This window comes from Anoplopoma fimbria, chromosome 11 (assembly GCF_027596085.1).
Source record: "Anoplopoma fimbria isolate UVic2021 breed Golden Eagle Sablefish chromosome 11, Afim_UVic_2022, whole genome shotgun sequence".
Lineage (NCBI taxonomy): Eukaryota > Metazoa > Chordata > Actinopteri > Perciformes > Anoplopomatidae > Anoplopoma > Anoplopoma fimbria.
Genome location: NC_072459.1, coordinates 6,353,993 through 6,372,381, shown reverse-complemented (window position 1 = coordinate 6,372,381; position 18,389 = coordinate 6,353,993). Strand labels below are relative to the sequence as shown.

The following is an 18,389-nucleotide window of genomic DNA, read 5'->3' as shown; positions in this document are numbered from 1 at the left end:
GCAGCAACCTCTGAAGAGTGAAACCAATACTGAAGTGTCCTAAACCTGCATTCTCTCTACTGGCCATCAGGGGGCGACTCCTCTGGTTGCAAAATGAAGTCAGATTGTATAGAAGTCTATGAGAAAATGACTCTACTTCTCACTTGATTTATTCCCTCAGTAAACATTGTAAACATGAGTTTATGGTCTCAATCTCTAGTTTCAAGTGTTCTTCAATACAGCATGATGTTCATTTAGTAAATTATGGTTCATTTAGAGTCAAATATTATGCTTTAGGGTGGTCTTACTGTGATTGACAGGATGCTTCGGCTGCCAGAGCCGTGTACGCCGTCTCTACGTCACTCCTCCGCAATACAAATTTGGTCACTTTTTCCCACCGTTGGCCAAAAAACAACATGGTGAGGGCGTTTATCCAAGATGGCGATGACCAAATCACCAAACTAGAGGCTTCAAAACGGCAGTCAACAAACCAACGGGTGACGTTTCGATGACTACGTCCACTTCTTATATACAGACTAAGGTACAGACTGACTCCCCTTCTTCTACCGGCTCATGTCGCTGTTACTGATTGGTCATTAACAATGTCATTTGCACATTGTTTTGTACAACCAATACGTTGAAATAACCACAGTTCAGTTTAGCTAAACGACCTGAACAGTAATATAAAAAATAACACCAACACTGGGACAAAACAACCCATTCATATTGCGTCTGCGCTTTATTGACCAAAATTGGGTGAATCATGTTTTTTTTATATGGACAGGTGATAATGGATATATTAAATTTCCCTATTGTTAGACCTAGTACCCACAATCCCTCACATCCAGTGCGACACGACACAGACTTCGTTTGATTTGCTCAGAGTGCTGAGGCATAAATCGACCTTAACAAGTAGAGACCTGCAGCGTCTTGAGTGCCAGCTCTGGATTTGTGACCGCCAGAGGAGGAAATCCAACCAATGTTCACTATATTTGTTCAAGCTTATAGCAACATAAGAAAAAAACACAACTATGCTTCTGAATTTCAACGTGTGTGAGGCAGAAGCCAAACAAAATTAAGGAAAAAAGAGGATCTTTGTTGTTGTTCTGTTAACTATAAACCGGCGCGTACGCTGAGCTGGCTGGTTTGACTTTGAGGTTTTATACATTAATGCTTGTGTGTTTCTATGCGCACATACATGTGTGTGTGTGTGTGTGTGTGTGTGTGTGTGTGTGGAGAGCTGAAGACAGAAGGGGGCTCAGGAGGTGTTGACTGTGGAGATTAAAGAGGAATTAGAAAAAGCAGAGCAACACGAGAGAGAGAGAGGGAGAGAGAGAGAGAGACAGATTTTTCTGAATATTCAAATCTCTCATTTTAATTCTGCCGCAGATTACGGAATCTTTCATCTCTGAAGGACCTTACGTCCCATGACTTAGAGTGTGTGTGTGTGTGTGTGTGTGTGTGTGTGTGTGTGTGTGTGTGTGTGTGTGTGTGTGTGTGTGTGTGTTGTATAGCGACAGACTTGCCCAAGGCATTTTCTCTGTGATTGAAGAGGTGTTTTTTTTTTTTTGTCTTAGTACTCACAACAACACGATTGTAACAATGTTATCGACTATGTTTTATTGCCGCTCCCCCGAGGACAGAACACATGTTTAACAGCGCCGTAATGGCTGAATACACATTTAACTCATTTGTACACCGGGTTCATACGACACAAGCCTCAGAGCTGTTGTTGCCTCTGCAGGATTACTGATTAAAGTCTCCCTGTGTGAACGTGGCCTCTGAACTGCACTGCCCTTTCAACACACACTCATATCGCCCTCGTTTTGTAGCCTCCAAAATGTTATGCTCCTTGTTTATTTCAACCTCTCCGTCTGTTTAAATGTGTCTCCAGAGGATAAGCAGCATTCTTTCTGCCTCCCACAGTAGCTTCTGTTAACATGAATATCCAACTGCTGCTGGTACGCAGTGGGAGCAGTGGGAGCTGGGCGGAGAGGCAGAGGACCTTTTACAGAAATATAGCAGACCCTACTTCCCCAAATATCAAAATATTAGCACTTCAAATATTTGAGAAGTGGGAAATATAGACATAAGTAGTGGTGGAAGAAGTACTCAAATCATTTAAACTGTGAAAGGTCCTGCATTCAGAACCTTATTTAGGTGAAGTGTGCAAGTATTCTCAGCTTAATGAACATAAAGTACTCGGTGTGCAGTAAAGTGTTCCCTGTCAGTGTTTTAATGCTATATATGATGTTTATGCATTAATATTGCTTTAGCATTAATGTGTCTGTTGCATTTTACTGCTCTGGATGTTTACGGTTGTGCTCATTTTAACTCCTTGATGTACTGTTGGATAGTTTAATCTACAGAAAAGCATCATATAATATTTTTTAAGGAGTCGCTGTAATGTAAGAACCACGTATCTCTTAAAGAGTCAATTGTTCACGAGCTCTGAAGAAAAAAAGTTGTTTTTAGCTCTGCGACGATGCATTTTTTAGCTGATCCAAAAGGCTTTTTAAATAGTTTATATTTATTCTATGTTTATGGTTTATTTAGCTTATGGAGTAGGAGAGTTTTCTCAACATATAGGAACTCTTCATCCTTCTGTTCAACACAAACATTCAGAATCAAAACATCTGGAGATACATGGTTTTCTCTGGACGAGACGGGGATGAAAAGCTGTCATCTGAAAAGTAACTTAAGCTTTAATTTGAATGTGCAGTTGCCTGGCATTTTACAAAATACTCTTTACTCTTTTTTTTGCCTCTGCAACAGACATGGTAGGAGGCGGTATGTTTTCGGGCTGTCCATCCGTCCGTCTGTCTCTCTGTGGGATCCACATGGACTCAACACTGAAATGATCAGATTTTGGAGGTCAAAGGTCACTGTGACCTCACAAAACACATTATTTTGGCCATAACTCAGGATTCCATATAATGAGTGACATCGTCGTGTAGGATAAATTAAAGGTTAGAGCCATTATTCTTAACGGCCCTTGATCGCAGCAGAGAGCTGTGATTGTCCTTGTGTGTGTGTGTGTGTGTGTGTGTGTGTGTGCGTGTGTGTGTGTGTGTGTGTGTGTGTGAGGCATATTCTTAATTAGCCTAAAATTTATAGATGCATGCATTTGTGAGTCTGTATGTATAGTACGTCTGTGTGTGAGTAATGGTGAAGACATTGGTCACCATTTGTTTTCTGCTTCAACTCCCTTTCTAATTAGAAGCAGTGCTTCACCATGGGAATACTTGAATACTGCAACTCGGTGCAAACACACCAGATCCCGTGTGTGTGTGTGTGTGTGTGTGTGTGTGTGTGTGTGTGTGTGTGTGTGTGTGTGTGTGTGTGTGTGTGTGTGTGTTTCCGGGACAAAAGCCAAACTTAAGTAGAAAACAGCAGCATCAGTGCCTTTTTTTTTTCTAGTTTAGGAGACCTGATTTAAGGCTATTCCTTGCTCTTGTTCTCTGTTGTCATTTTCCCTCCTCTAATCTCTCCATTTCTCACTCACGCTCTCTTCGTACTCTTTGATTAAGTGGTGTTTAATATTTGTTGTCATTACGATAAAAGTACATCTTATCAGTTTATTGCATCAGCTGTGGAATTGCGTCGTGCTGCATCATGTTGGTTGTTGGTTGTTGTCGGTGCTGCTATAAACACGTGTACACACATGGCTGTACGGGGCGTCTTTGCCAGATTTCTTATTTGTGATTTTGAAAAGGAGAAAAGGAGAAAAAAAATTCACATAAGACTAAATTTAAGGATTTTGGAGCTGACTGACTCAAAGGAAATCCCCCCCAAAAAACGGAGACAGATTGAAACCCTCTGTCAAATCTCCGTCTCCGCGGTGATGGACACACCAATCTGGCCACACCGTTAAGACTCCATTCCTTATAGATGGACTATAATTGAAGCTTTTGTCATGTGAACAGAATCCAAACCGAAATAAAGGAAAAAAAAAAAAGGTCCACTGGTGACGGTGCCCTCTGTTACTTACTTCCTTGCCCTACATAGATAATCCCACTGGGAGTCCAAAAAGGATAAAGAAAGGATAACACAAGCAAAAGGAAGTCAACAAAAGATTACTCACGAGTACTATTTCAGTCAAGTCAGGAGTTGAAGTCTAACATTTATACCCGTGATCCTGTGCTTCGTCCTAGTGACAAGAAAGTAGGACTCTGAGGTTTTTTTTACAAAACACATTTTGAGACTCACCAAAGAGTCAGAAACGCCACAAATGTGTAGAATTATAAAAAAAATATATATTTTCTCTTGGATTTTCATTCATCAATTAGCAAATGATGCCACAGGATGTACAGTAGAAATGGACCCATTAACATGTTTGTTTGTGAAATAGAGAAAAAAAAGCCTGTAAACACATTAACAGCCGGCCCCTCTGGGTCCTTTTTAGACCAATTATGTCCATTAGATGCGCACAAAAACTTCCTTTTGGCATCCGGCTGTGGTATGTTGGCGGAGTGTTTGTCTCACGTGCTATTATGCTGAGTCATGGTTGATCTTTCTCTAGGATTTAAGTACTTCCTATGCACGCTTACATATCTCTTACAGTTCATGCTACATTATATCATTGTTATGGACTGGACTGTGTGTTGCTTGCAGCCGATCATGCCTGCATTGGAGGCGGTGTTTCAGAATAAGCTGTCCCATTGCAACATCAACCTAATATAAAAGCGTACCGAGAACAGTTTGTTTGTATTTTCCACAGCATGCCATTGTTTTAGTCGTTTCTCTGAATCAACAATGCTCTGTATACCAAAAAGTTCCGTCCCATGTGTTTTGGCCTTAACCTCTCCCTGTACGTGGTTCGAGCACGTGTCCATGCTGGTCATCCTGCTCAACTGCGTCACTCTGGGGATGTTCCAGCCCTGCGAAGACGTCGCCTGTCAGTTGGAGTGGTGCCGAATCCTAGAGGTCAGTGTGACGCCCTTTGGGCCCGCTTTACATATTCACATCAGTGCTGCTTTATATGTGCAATGTTGGAACTAAATGGGTTTCCATCAGATGTTAATGGCATGAGAGTTAAAGGCACTGCTTACCTCGGTGACATGTTCTTCCACATAAGCACCTTTCACTGTAAGTCATGTGCCATGTTTTGATTATTACCTATTTTTATTTAGCAAGTCTGCAAGTAATGTGGGAAATTCAAAGGCAAGGCTAAATTTAACATATAGATTTAAATGATGTATTTGACACCAGGGATTGATTTCACATTCTGTGTTAAGTAGCTGTGAAGTGTCAGGAAGAGCAACACCAATGAACAATTTGTAAACAAAATGGGAATGAAAATGTCTTTCATTCGTTTTCTTGTCTCACTTGTCTCCTTTATTTCAACATGTTCATACTGTGGAGCAATGTTGATTCTTGGCGCACTGAGATGTGCTCATTATATTCAAATACAGACGTGTTTCTTTTTTTTTCTTTCTTTTTTTTTTTGCTGTAGTAGATGTCTAATTAATTGAGACAGAGCCATAACCACGCTAAGCCAGAGCTATTCCCTGCTGGGATGAAACTAACTAATGGAGACAAGAATTTCTATTCCGACAACCTCTGCTGGCTCTTCCACAGCTTCTTTCACGATGTGATGAGGAAAAGTTAACAAGGAGCTGACCTTATTCTGTCGACGTGAAGTTAATATTCTCCTGTTCTTATCGTTGTAATTCCACCTATGTGTTTGTTTTCCTCGCCGTGTCTCTTCAGGTATTGGACGACTGTATCTTTGCTTTCTTTGCCGTGGAGATGGTCATCAAGATGGTTGCCCTGGGAATTTTTGGCCCCAATTGTTACCTTGGCGACAAGTGGAACCAGCTTGACTTCGTCATCGTCATGGCAGGGTTAGTATCCTGCAATGCATTTATTTTTTGCTCTTAGCCACAAATTGCTCCATTTACTCGGAGACAATAGCAGTCTGCTAGGAATAAAATAATATTTTGCTGAACACAAAGTAAACAATAAGACGAGCATGAATGAGATCTCACACAAAGACACATGCACATATTTATTTTGTGTTTGTGTTAACACCTGTGGGTGTGTTTATATATAATTTCTGTGTCTGGTTCAGCCCAACAGGTGAGAGCTTTCCCCTTTACAGACACGCCCACTTCATGTTAATCCCAGTGCAGTTTCCTGAATGAAGTATAATTAAGATAAATTCGCCTACAATTAAAATTATGTATTTGAATATTTCTGCATGCTGGGGTCCCAAAACATTCTCTAAATGTCATAAATTGACTGGAAAGCTGAGACTCTTGTGGATCCAATCAGCCCAATTGTATAATGTGTAGCCATTTCACAATGTGACACCATTTTTGGAAACTTGACGTCACAGTATAAAATGCTCTGTTGGGACCTCTAGGATAATCACAGCCTTAAGAGACTTTACAAACTTTACAACCACAACCACAACTAAATGCCTTGGGGATTACATGGATGTTTGGTATTCTAAGGGAATGTTAACAATTAGAGGATTTCTGAGCAGTTCCAGAATTGAAGTGCTTGTCATCCAACTGTCGAAAAAGGCAATCTTTTCATAGGGATTATTGATCAATTCTCGAGTGTTAAAAAATTGTTAAATTAGCACCAAATCTGTTTAACAAATGGTATCCAACTCCAACAAATGATCAAACATAACATGGAAATATACTTCAATCATATTATTATAAGCCCTTTTTACACTTTCACAAATTTTAATAAATTAATGAATTGGTTTTTATTCCTGATTTATGACCAGAACAACTTCTCTACACACACAACACTGCTGAGCTGCATTTCAAATTCAGATGATGTATAAGTCTGATGAAGAGTATACCGTTGACCTGCTACCCCCCCCTAAAGATCCCCTACCTCCCTCTAAAACAAGACAAAAAGGGGTCTTATTGGGTCTCTAAGGATTAAAGTCACCATACCATCAGGGGGGAAAAAAGCACCAGTCAGATAAGCTTTACCTCATCAGAGATAAGAGATATTTAGTACAATATTTACCAAAGACTTACAATTTGGAGGCTGTAGGAGAACATGCTGCACTCTGAGTCTAAAGGCTGGAGAGACTGCATACATTGAGGTGAGGGCAGGACCCAATCAGCAGCAAGACATTCCTTTAGATACTCCCATGCTCCGAACGCCAAGCCAATGTGACCACATACACACACACACACACACACACACACACACACACACACACACACACACACACACACACACACACACTCCTCACACAATCACAGGGCAGAAAACAAGAAACTAACACAATTAAGACCAAAACTGTCTCGCTCTGCCTTCTTGTCAAATTCCTGATGTTTGTCTGCTGCAGCATAGACTATACAGAGGAAAAAAAGAGCTTTTGACTCCATGTAATTAAATGTCATATGTGCAGTAATTATGTGGGTAGAAGCATTATGATATTTTTGGTATTCTTAGCTTTGTTGTTGTTGCTTTGTGTGTGTGTGTATGTGAGTAGAGAACATAAAGTAAAACTCTCTCTTCCTGCCTTTCTCTGACGATGTGTTCAGGGTGATGGAGTATTCTCTGGACGGACATAATGCCAGTCTGTCAGCCATCCGTACCGTCCGAGTGCTCCGGCCTCTGCGGGCCATCAACAGAGTACCAAGTAAGTCCATGTTTAAACCTTTGCAGGGATGCTTTATCATCAGTAAGGACCTTATTAATGATCCTCGATTAGCAGCGAGCACAATTTATCCACCTGTGGTCATTTGCTCTTTGTGGCTCAATGCTAACAGCTTAGCACCCAGCAGTGATCCACTGAAACTTGCTAGCCAAAGCCCTGACTGTGGTTTTTTTTTTTAAGTATAAAAGCCTGTCATACGCATAAATACTAAAAATATGAAAATGAGTGTTCGTGAAGAACTCTGCATAATTATCTGCTGCAGATTGCTTTCTCTCCCAATACTGACCTTAAATTACCGTAATATACACATAAGAAAGTTTTTTTCAACTTTTTCAATAAGAAAGTTCTTTTCAACAAAATGTACATTTAACGTCATATTACATAAATTTATTATCACCCAATCCTACACACCTGCAATCGCTGTGATACTGTACTGTCTAATGTTATCATTCAACAAGTTTGCATCGAGCGCTACGAAAGCAAAACCACATAGAAAAAATGGAATATTTTGGCGTGTGCATGTAGTTTTTCATTACTTATTGGTGAGTAGACCGATGATCCGGGCCTTGATGTTTGCTTTAATCTCACTTCCAGAGGTGGTACAGCGCCAGTGCCGAGTGAGAACTTGCACATAGTTTGTCATTTTCCTAAAAGCTCTGTGACAGAGGTGGCCATGAATCTACAGCCAAAGAGCATCCCGAGACAACGGTGTCATAACAACGTACAATATTATTAACCGACGTTCATGAGGCAAGCTGCCAAGCTGTTTTCTCAGGGTTCAGTCTGCCTGTAGCGGTAACCTTTTCATTCAATACCCTCTCTTAAACAGGCTCATACACGGGGTTTCTTTCTTTATTATTGTACTCAGCTGTTGCAGTCTGATGTCATCCTGTTTATTATCTTTACAGATTAAATTTGATTGTTCATAAAGCACAGAGTATGAGAAATCAGGATCAATAGGGTTATGGATGCTCGCTTGTTGTCTGGCAAGCTAAAAGACGTTGGTTGTGCGTGTGTGTGTGTGTGTGTGCGTGTGTGTGTGTGTGTGTGTGTGTGTGTGTGTGTGCGTGCGTGTGTGTGTGTGAGAGAGAATGTTGACCCTGCTTCCCTATAAGCCAGTTGTTGCCATGTGACACAGTGTGACCCAAGATTCTCACACGTAGATGATGACGTAATACGTTTGTACAAGCGCGTGCGTGTGTGTGTGTGTGTGTATGTGTGTGTGTGTGTGTGTGTGTGTGTGTGTGTGTGTGTGTGTGTGTGTGTGTGTTTGGGTACTGCAAATAAACCCAAACACAATAATAAAGCCTGGCAGGTTGTCTGCTTCTCTCCAGCTATCATCACAAACAGTCTCTCACACACACACACACACACACACACACACACACACACACACACACACACACACACACACACACACACACACACACACACACAAACACACTTTAACCGTGTTGTTCTACCTCAGTGAGGACATAAATTCAACATTAACCTTATCCCTTATCGCTAAGCTAACAGTAGCCCCGAGAAACTGTCTTCACAGCCACAGACAAGGTGAAGTGAAACTTATATTATCGTAACAAGTTTCCAGTGGCTCCCTGAAGCGTCCGACACAGGGAGGGAGACGGAGGGAGGACAGAGGGAGAGAATCACAATGAGAGCTTTCACTTGGGGCTGGAAACTCAAGGTCGGGGGAGACACAAACAGACACAAACAGAACCGGACACATGTTCTCACAGGTACACACAATCAGAGACACCCTGAGGATGAACGCCAGCTCGCTGTCTTCATTTCTCCTCTGCCTTTCATCTCACTGAGACACCATCTAATCTTTTGTTTTCGTTTTTGAAATCTGAATTGCGATCAGAGACGGAGTGTTTGTGGGTGCAAGCCAGACGGGCTAACAGCCAGGCTAAAGTTTTTTTTTTCTCCCCCCACTTACCGTCTGTTTGTCTCTAACCATTCTGCGATCACTCTCTCTGTGTTTGTCTTTCTGCCTAAGTGGATGGGAAGTATCTATTGTTAGACACATGTTCAATGTGTTTTTTCAGCTGTAGCCTAGAGACTCTGTTTTTGTGGCAACGTAACAACCAGCGCCTCGTCCGTTTGTTATTTTCCTCACCTTGAAATCTGCTTTACTCGTCACAAAACACACGTTTATTCAAATAAGACAACACAAAGGAAGTTGGTATTTTGGTAGAAAATATAGGGTTGCCATAAACTAGAACCTGACTGTTTAAATATTTCTAAATGTCTTCATTGTTATTATTTTCTGCTTATTCACAGATACCATCACACATGTTCATTGCACATTTTTTGCTATAACTTAAATAAATGATTGGCCGGTTAGGTTGGGAAAAGATTGTGAAAAGCAGTTACTTCCTCATAATCATTTGTCTGTCTACTATCTAACGATGGCAATGACTTCACATTAACATATTGAATTACTCCCAGATCTAATCTAAGAAGCAATTTAATGACATTATTAAAATATCTCTTTGTAGATAAAGGTCTAAGTCCACAGTCCTGCTTCTTTCGTCTCCTCTAAATAACGTTACCCTTCAACAGTTTTTACAGGCTCAAAACACGTTTATTGCTTTACCTCCTGTTTCAAATGCTATCATTGCGTCTGCTTTCTCCAGCATCATTAGATTGCATTAATTTAATTAAACCTACCAGAGTGCGTTGTAACTCTGGGAGTGAATTTAGTGACAATCCAGTTTTTAAGTCGCTTTCTTCCACCGTCTGTATTGTTCTAAGCAGTGATTTTCAGTGTATTACTGAATTACATTATACCCAAAATGGTGTATGGAGAAACCATTAGTATTCAGCTCAGGGGATGTCAATGATTTGAAATGTTTGAGTAGATTTCACTACACACAGATGAATCTATAGTAAGGCATCTGTGTGCTGTTTACTAAATGTGTCCATGTGTACCTTTCCATGTTCTGTATTCAGTAGTTGGTCTACAGCAATACTCTGGAGTCTCCAGCATGCACACAGACATCTTCTTGTTTTTTTAGTTTTGGGATGAGAAACATGTTTCAGGGTGTAAGGTTTTCTCATTTCACCAGTCGGTATAACCTCTACTTTGTTTTGATGAGACAATGGTTTAAACTGGACATTTCATCGATTCTCCGCTTTCTGTTCCATCAAAAAAAGCCATGAGCGCATCTCTTTAGAGCTCTGATAGATCGACCCTCACCTGCCTGGCTGTCACATATCTCACAAAAAAAACTCATTATCTGACATGCAACTCTGGATCTGCAGCTGAACTGTGATCAGTCACTCATTAAGAATGGATGGTCGACTGGATGGATAGACTGATGATTGATGGTTTCATTTAGAGTTGACTTTGACTTATTTACACTATCCCGTGTACACTTTGAAGACTGAAGCAAAAAACCCACCTTAGAACATTTCATGCTGGGGACAATATTCTAAATATGTTCCCTGCAGCAACTTTGTGGCTAATGAATGCACACAGGAACACACACGGATAAACACAAATAAGACAATGCACGCTAAACGCTGATGAGTCATTCCTTCATGTGGGGACAGAAAGTATTTCACAGAGTAACAACATCAAAAACTCCACTGTCAGGAGACTTTATATACTTGTGAACAAGAAAAGGATGTTCACATTGTATTCCTTTTCTTTCCATTATTACATTATGTCCTCCACATGTCTTTGTTATTTCAAATATGCTGTAATATTGTCCGTCACAACATTTACATTTATTGAAAGCATTGATCGTGCAGTTAGACAAAAATGTGGATACCAAATGGAGAAAGTGTAATAAAAAGAAGTAAATTTGCTGACAACATCTGGTAAAATGAGTAGAATTATTAATTTTGTCCTAAATTATCTCTACTAAAAAAACAAAAAACTTGTATCCGTGTTTTCAAACATGCATAAACAATTAATGATAATCTTCCGGACAATTATATGAGTTTTGATTTTACTAATATCGATAATAGTTTTGATAATATTTAGCGTCTGGCACACATTTAAACACTGGTGAGTTAAAGCTAGGTTTCGTAATCTTGAGAACCTAGCAAGAATACGCTAGTAATCCAACCAAAAATATATATGTGAAAGGGGACAGAAGTAATCTTGAGGGACCTCGGGGACAGGATCCCTGACTCTGTTGACGCTAAACATATCTGACAACTGGAGATGGATGCTTAACACGTGTGGTTAGATAATACGAGCCGCAAGGAAGCTGTGAGTTCAAATCCTGGAGGATGAAATAATGTCAAACTGTCACTTTCAGTATCGTCAACACTTGTAATTATGTTGACTGTGGGCATGAATTTGTGGGTTTCTAACTCACAAGATCAATAGAGGTTGTCAGAGTTTACGGTTACCAGGGCGTTTGTTAAAGTCCAGCTGATGCAAAACTCAACTGTCATGTGTGTGAACTCTAAACAAAGTAGATGTGAACATTTCTGAAGGTATCTTTATTTCTTTGTGTTCCACTTTGTAGGTATGCGGATCTTGGTGACATTGCTGTTGGATACCCTGCCCATGCTGGGAAACGTCCTCCTCCTCTGCTTCTTTGTCTTCTTCATCTTTGGCATTGTGGGAGTCCAGCTGTGGGCGGGACTTCTGCGCAACCGCTGCTTCCTGGAAGAGGACATCATAACGTAAGGAATTTGTCTTGTCATACTGTATTTGGATTTTCCTCATAACCTTCTAGGCTCGAAGTAGCACAGATGGCCCTAGACATCCTCTCAAAGACCTTTGTCAAATCTACATTCAATTAGTAGAGACAAAAACAGAGATGAATGAAAAACTCAGACTCAGAACTTTTTAAACATTTTTTATTTTACGCCAAATAGAAAAAGTCCATCCACCTTCTTATGCAAGTGCCGTTCTCCACATCCATATGGTGACCTGCACCGCCTCCAGCAAGCACACATGGGCTCTTCAAAGATGCTCAGATCACTTTACTCAAACAAGATCTCTCCTTTTTTTCTGCCCCTTTCATTTCTCCTTCTGTTTTCATCCTTCCTCCTCTTTCTCCCTCTGCTTCTCTTGTTGGAGATTGTGTTGAGTTGTCATCTGGTGTATAAGTCAGCTGTTGCCTGTAGCAAAAACACAGGAATTGTAACTTGCTAGAGTACACTGACTGCATAGCGCCCTCAGGATGTAAACCACCATATGGCTTCACACACATAATAATGATAATAATAACATAAAACTTTATTCATATAACACCTTTTATACAGGGGTAGTAGTTCAAAGTGCTTTAAAACAAGGTCAAGAAACAAGAGAATGAATAAATAGAAACAAACGGATTAAAACATGCTAATACTGCACGATAAAACCAAGCAATAAAGAAAAAGAAGGCATAAGAACAATAAAACATATAAAAGACTAAGACAAAGGAAGAGTGACAGTTAGTTACAGGCAATGCTGAGTAAATAAGTTTTCAATTGTCGTTTAAAAATGTTCACAGAGCTCACATCTTTTATAGCCTTGGGTAGGTAATTCAATTTGGCAGATAAATAAAAGAGGCTCAGCTGCCGATCTTCTTATTTTTGTGATAGTTTGTATTACAAAAAACATCAGCAGTGGATATAAGAGACGTGAAGGATTATAAAACAACAAATAATGAATAATTTAGGTCTGTCCCAAACCATTAAGAGCCTTGTAAACAAGTTAACAAACTTTAAAATCAATCTTTAAAGACAGGGGTAGTCATTGCAAGTTAGCTAAAACTGGGTTTATATGCTTACTCTCTTGTGTTCTAGTTAAAAGGCTGGCAGCAGAGTTCAGAATTAATTGTTATTTGTCAATGGATTGTTGAGGAAGACCAATGAAGAGAGCATTACATTAATCTAATCGGCTTGAAATAAAGGAATGAACAAGTTTTTCCGCCTCTTGTCAGGAATATGTCTTAAATGAAAGAAAGCTGCAGGGATGAGCAGGAAAGAAAGACATGGAGAGAGATGTAGATGTTGAGTGAGACTGGCACCATGTTATTTAATATCTGTGCAATGCAATTGCAGATAAATTAGATCCATCCAGTGCACCAGGTCTAAAACTCCTACATGAAATTAAACTCCTCTTTGCAGATGATGTGGTTATTGTATTTTAAGATGGTTCAAAGTAAAGCCTGAATATACAGTATATCACCCCTAAAATGATGATATTCCAGATAAGGCCCATGTTCCAAGGAAAAAAAAACTGTACAAGACAGGAAAATTTAACAGACCAAACACTAAAACAACCTTGGACATAAAATCAGCATAAACGGAAATTTCTAACGTCCCAAATAGATTTAAAATCTATGCATGTTCACTAGCTTCACAAAATGGTGAATTACATTGTGATTGACCCAAACATTTCCTTCTACACTGCACACGTTATGAAAAAATGAGATGAACCTGTGCTCCTGGATGTATCTTATCTTGTGATAAATAAGATAACATCCATCTGATGAAAGAAGAGCAACAGACAAACAACCACTATCGCCACAGGACAAACAGGCACACATACACAGACAGAAAAAAAGGATCAGAGTCAACCAATTTAGCTGCAGGGACTGAAATTATGCAAAAGAGAAAGGAAAACTGCTTCAGCGTCCACAACCCCAGGAAGCCAAAAATGTCACTTAGACATCCTTGAACTAATTCTGCTTTGATGTAATGGTACAAATTGTACCTCAGTTGATGTTGCTGAGTCCTTCCTGTGTGTAAGAGAGAGAGACAGAAAGAGAACAGTGGCTCAATATTTCATAGCCAAGGCTGCTGTGTTTTCTCTCACAGAAAGAAATCCTGTCTGACCTCCAGTACAATATGAATCACATGCATTTGCTCAAGTCTGTGCTTAAGTACAATTTTGAGGTACTTGTATTTCACTTAAGTATTTCCATCTTGTGCTCCTACATTTGTGAGGGAATTATTGTACATTTTACTTCACTAAATGTATCTGATAACTTCAGTTTCTTTACAGATTTCGTTTAATAAATTAAGATCTATCCTTTTAAGTTTAATTAAGACCTAATCCCCAGGGGGAAACTCACAAGCTGCCCAGCAGTAAAGTAATTCAAATTAGCTTCACATTCACGAAATACAACATAAAAGTGATATACACATTAATGCAGTAATTTCATTAGATAAAAAAAGATTAGATTAGATAAAATTAGATTAGATTAGATTCAATTCAATTCAATTCAGTTTATTTTGTATAGCCCAGAATCACAAATTACAAATTTGCCTCAGAGGGCTTTACAATCTGTGCACATGCAGATTAGATTTACTTTATTCTTCGCCTCAGTGGAAATTTGTCTTTGGCTTCTCCCAAGTACAGCAAAGGTACACGCAATGCACATAACACAACACACCATTAAAAGCATACAAATATACAGTTTACAACAAACGATAGCGTAAATTGGCAGGAAGCAGCAAATAAGTGAACTCTTGTGTGCACACTTTCTACCATGAGTAGGAAACAGCTGTCACCATGGATACTAATAGATGTGAAATTCAAGGATTCAAGGATAATTTATTGTCATTATGCAACAGAGGGTTGTACAACTAAATGCAGTTGTAGACTATTCCCTACACAAGATGAACATGACAAACAAAAAGATACAAAAACATTAGTATATTCCTGTAGTGCATTTTTTTTATTTGCATCAGGAGGAATGTAAATAGCAGCAACAAAACAATACTCTGGGCAATATTGCCGATATCTTAACATTAGAAATTCCATATCAGAGAAACACAGTCCATCAACTTTGACTGTGTTTGAATACAAAGCATCATTGATGTGAGCTGAGTCCGCCTCCTCTTGTCCCACCAAAGTCCGCCAGCGCTCTCCCCTTTGTGGTTTAGCCTGCATTTTTGTTGGTTGTTGGTTTTGCCTGCATTTTCCTGCGACCAGACATCAGCCAAGAACAGATTAGGTGGTGGAATGGCCTTAGGTCCTAGCTGGGTTAACTTAGCTTCTGTCTCGGCTCACCTCCCTCACGACTTGGCTTTCAGTGGCGTTTTGTTCGGCCAACTGGCTTGGAAGTCGGCTGTGGGACGTTATAGTCTCAAGGTCCGCTCTCCCTGAATTAATCCAATCAATGAGTGTATTGTGTTATGTGCCATACATGCTGCAGTAATAAAGACAAAGAGACAACAACTTAATTCAAAGGTTAAGTGAAATTCCTGGGAGCCACAAATACGCAGCATGTACATGCACCGGAGCTTGGTAGTCCACTTTCACTGCCAAATCTAGGATTGCTTTGATTTGGCAAACCCTGAATGTGAATGTATAAATAAAGGTAGAGTAAATATGACGAGGATGTAGTGGCCAAAATGTGATTAAGCTTAACTGTGAACAAACACCTCACTGTAAAGTAAAACTGATCGATGAAGCAAAACAACTGGACAGGGATTGTCTTGACCAGTTGCGTACATCACTGGTTGCAAGTACGCTAACTTATATAGCTAACAGAACTACCAGTACACACACATCTGTACCTCTCCACAACACAAGTTTCATTTGTTTTCTTTGCAAGATTGTATAAAATTCATTGTATACGATGACTTCGAGCTGATTGCCTGCATACGTCTCGGCTTGTTTTTTTGAGTTTGAGCAAAGTTTTTTTTTACGACCCATTGTATATTCATCAAATCACACAATAAACACGGAGTGTGGCACTCTGTTCAGTGCACTTTTTTTCTAGTATCATTCTCGATGTACTGAGCAACAGAAGGTTCATCTACCCCATTACTCAGTTGTTCAGAGGATTTATGATAAGAACAGTGATTTAGATGTTGTGAAAGAAGAGAACACACAGTCTTAGTGTAGATACAGTGTGAAAATAAAGTGGGAGTAGTAGTTGGATGTCGCTGAAGGTGTTGTGAGGCAAATACAAAGATAACATCTGTGATTGTATGTGTGGCTGTGTAATAAGATCAATGATACATCCACTCTCATTGAATACACTGTTTGCTAATATCTAATCCTGGTTTCTATATGGGAGCGCCCTTAAATAGCACAAAGGGAAATCTGATCCTGCTTATTGGTGAATGGCACAATAGGAACAATACAAAAAGTTTGTGATTTTTTTTGAGTGAGCAGATGGAATATTATTTGTATTGAGCGAAATCACTGTTCTTCTAATCCCATAAAACATATTCCATACATTCTGTTTTCCTGAAATGGGAAACTGGCTCATTCCATACAATGGACAATAGTCAGTTCTCAGGGTATCTACAGTATACTAGTTATAATAATAATTTATTCGCACATATATTGTACAGTATGACCTAATACAGAACTTGTAGCAAAGACAAACAAGCATACATAAAAATAAACAACAACAACAACAAACTAGTTATTGTAAAGCTAGATGTACTGGTCATTGATGTACGTATGTATTTTTGTTATTTCTTTTTCCATCCAGAATGTACAACTTGTCCATAAGTCCTTACTACATGTCGGAGGAAGGTGAAGACAGCCCATTCATCTGCTCGGCTCCCCGAGAGAACGGGATGCTGCGCTGCAACAGCGTGCCGCCCCACGCAGAGGGCGGGGCCAACTGCATGGCCGGCCTGCCCCCAAGTTCGGCTCTGATTGGAAGTGTTAACGGCTGCATTAACTGGAACCAGTACTATAATGTTTGTAAACCCGGGGACCTCAACCCTCACAAGGGAGCTGTCAACTTTGACAATATCGGCTACGCCTGGATAGCCATATTCCAGGTAAGAAGGGGTAAATGTGCAGAATTGGATGTGGAAGCAAAAACAATTATAATCGTTATTGTTGATTGAGAGATTTTATTTTAGAGGGTAATCAACACCAGGCTGAAAAATGTAACATGTTTTTAATGGTGATTAACCAAAGTTGGATAACTAGCAGACTCATTTTGTTGTAGAGCAACTTATTCTAATAAGTTTGACAAAATGTACCTTCTAAGAATGTTATTTCTCTTCCTTCATTGTAATGCATATTCATCTCACTGAAAAAACAGGAAGCTCACAATACTGCTCACACTGAGCTACATTTGGTTACATTCCTGCAGAATAAGTCAACTCTAATAGAAGGCAGAGTTTTCATGGTTTGTGAGTGCTTTGAGCAGAATATGTCTGACCAGACTGTAAACTCATGGTTAAGAGTTTTCATAGTTTGTGGACGCACCATTGGACTTGTATTGGAGGCAAGATGAGCTTCTTCTGCATGCATCAACTGAAGGTTTTACCAAACAAAAAAGTGATGACTAGCTGATCACTGACTGGCATGACAGTTGAAATTATATTCTGTGGCAAACACAAAAAAAGTTATCAATCAAAAACAACAAAACCTTTTTAGAAATCCCTCTACTCTGTCCATCAGAGGCCATGTACCATATCCCCTCCACACTCTGGTGCTGAAAATGTCTTAGTTCCTCTCGCTGATTCCAGCTCCCAGGAGAAACTGCGACTGACTTTTCCTTATCTCCGTCTTTGTGCTAACACTGTCTGTGCTCTTGTGATATGAATTCCCTTGTAATAGATCTGTCCGGGACCCGCTGAGAGATCTGTCCCTGTGTCTAATAGACTTTGACTTGCGCAACATGACTTTCTCAAAGAGAGTCTTACCTTCAAATTACCCTAAACAGCACAAATACTGAAGATAAATACACACACACACACACACACACACACACACACACACATTGACATATAAATCCCTGTTAGGTACTCACAACTTTCCTTTGTGTGTGTGTGTGTGTGTGTGTGTGTGTGTGTGTGTGTGTGTGTCTCAACTCGCAGTTAGAGGCTTAAA

General features: G+C 39.8%; 1 protein-coding gene across 1 annotated transcript in view; it reads left to right on the top strand.

Moving 5' to 3' along the window:
* Window positions 1–18,389, top strand: part of LOC129099164 (voltage-dependent T-type calcium channel subunit alpha-1H-like) — a 109,485-nt gene that overhangs the window by 47,663 nt on the left and 43,433 nt on the right. The window contains 5 exon segments of the mRNA XM_054608344.1: window positions 4,794–4,905; window positions 5,692–5,825; window positions 7,500–7,597; window positions 12,106–12,265; window positions 17,029–17,326. Of these exon segments, the coding sequence (XP_054464319.1) occupies window positions 4,794–4,905; window positions 5,692–5,825; window positions 7,500–7,597; window positions 12,106–12,265; window positions 17,029–17,326 (802 nt within the window).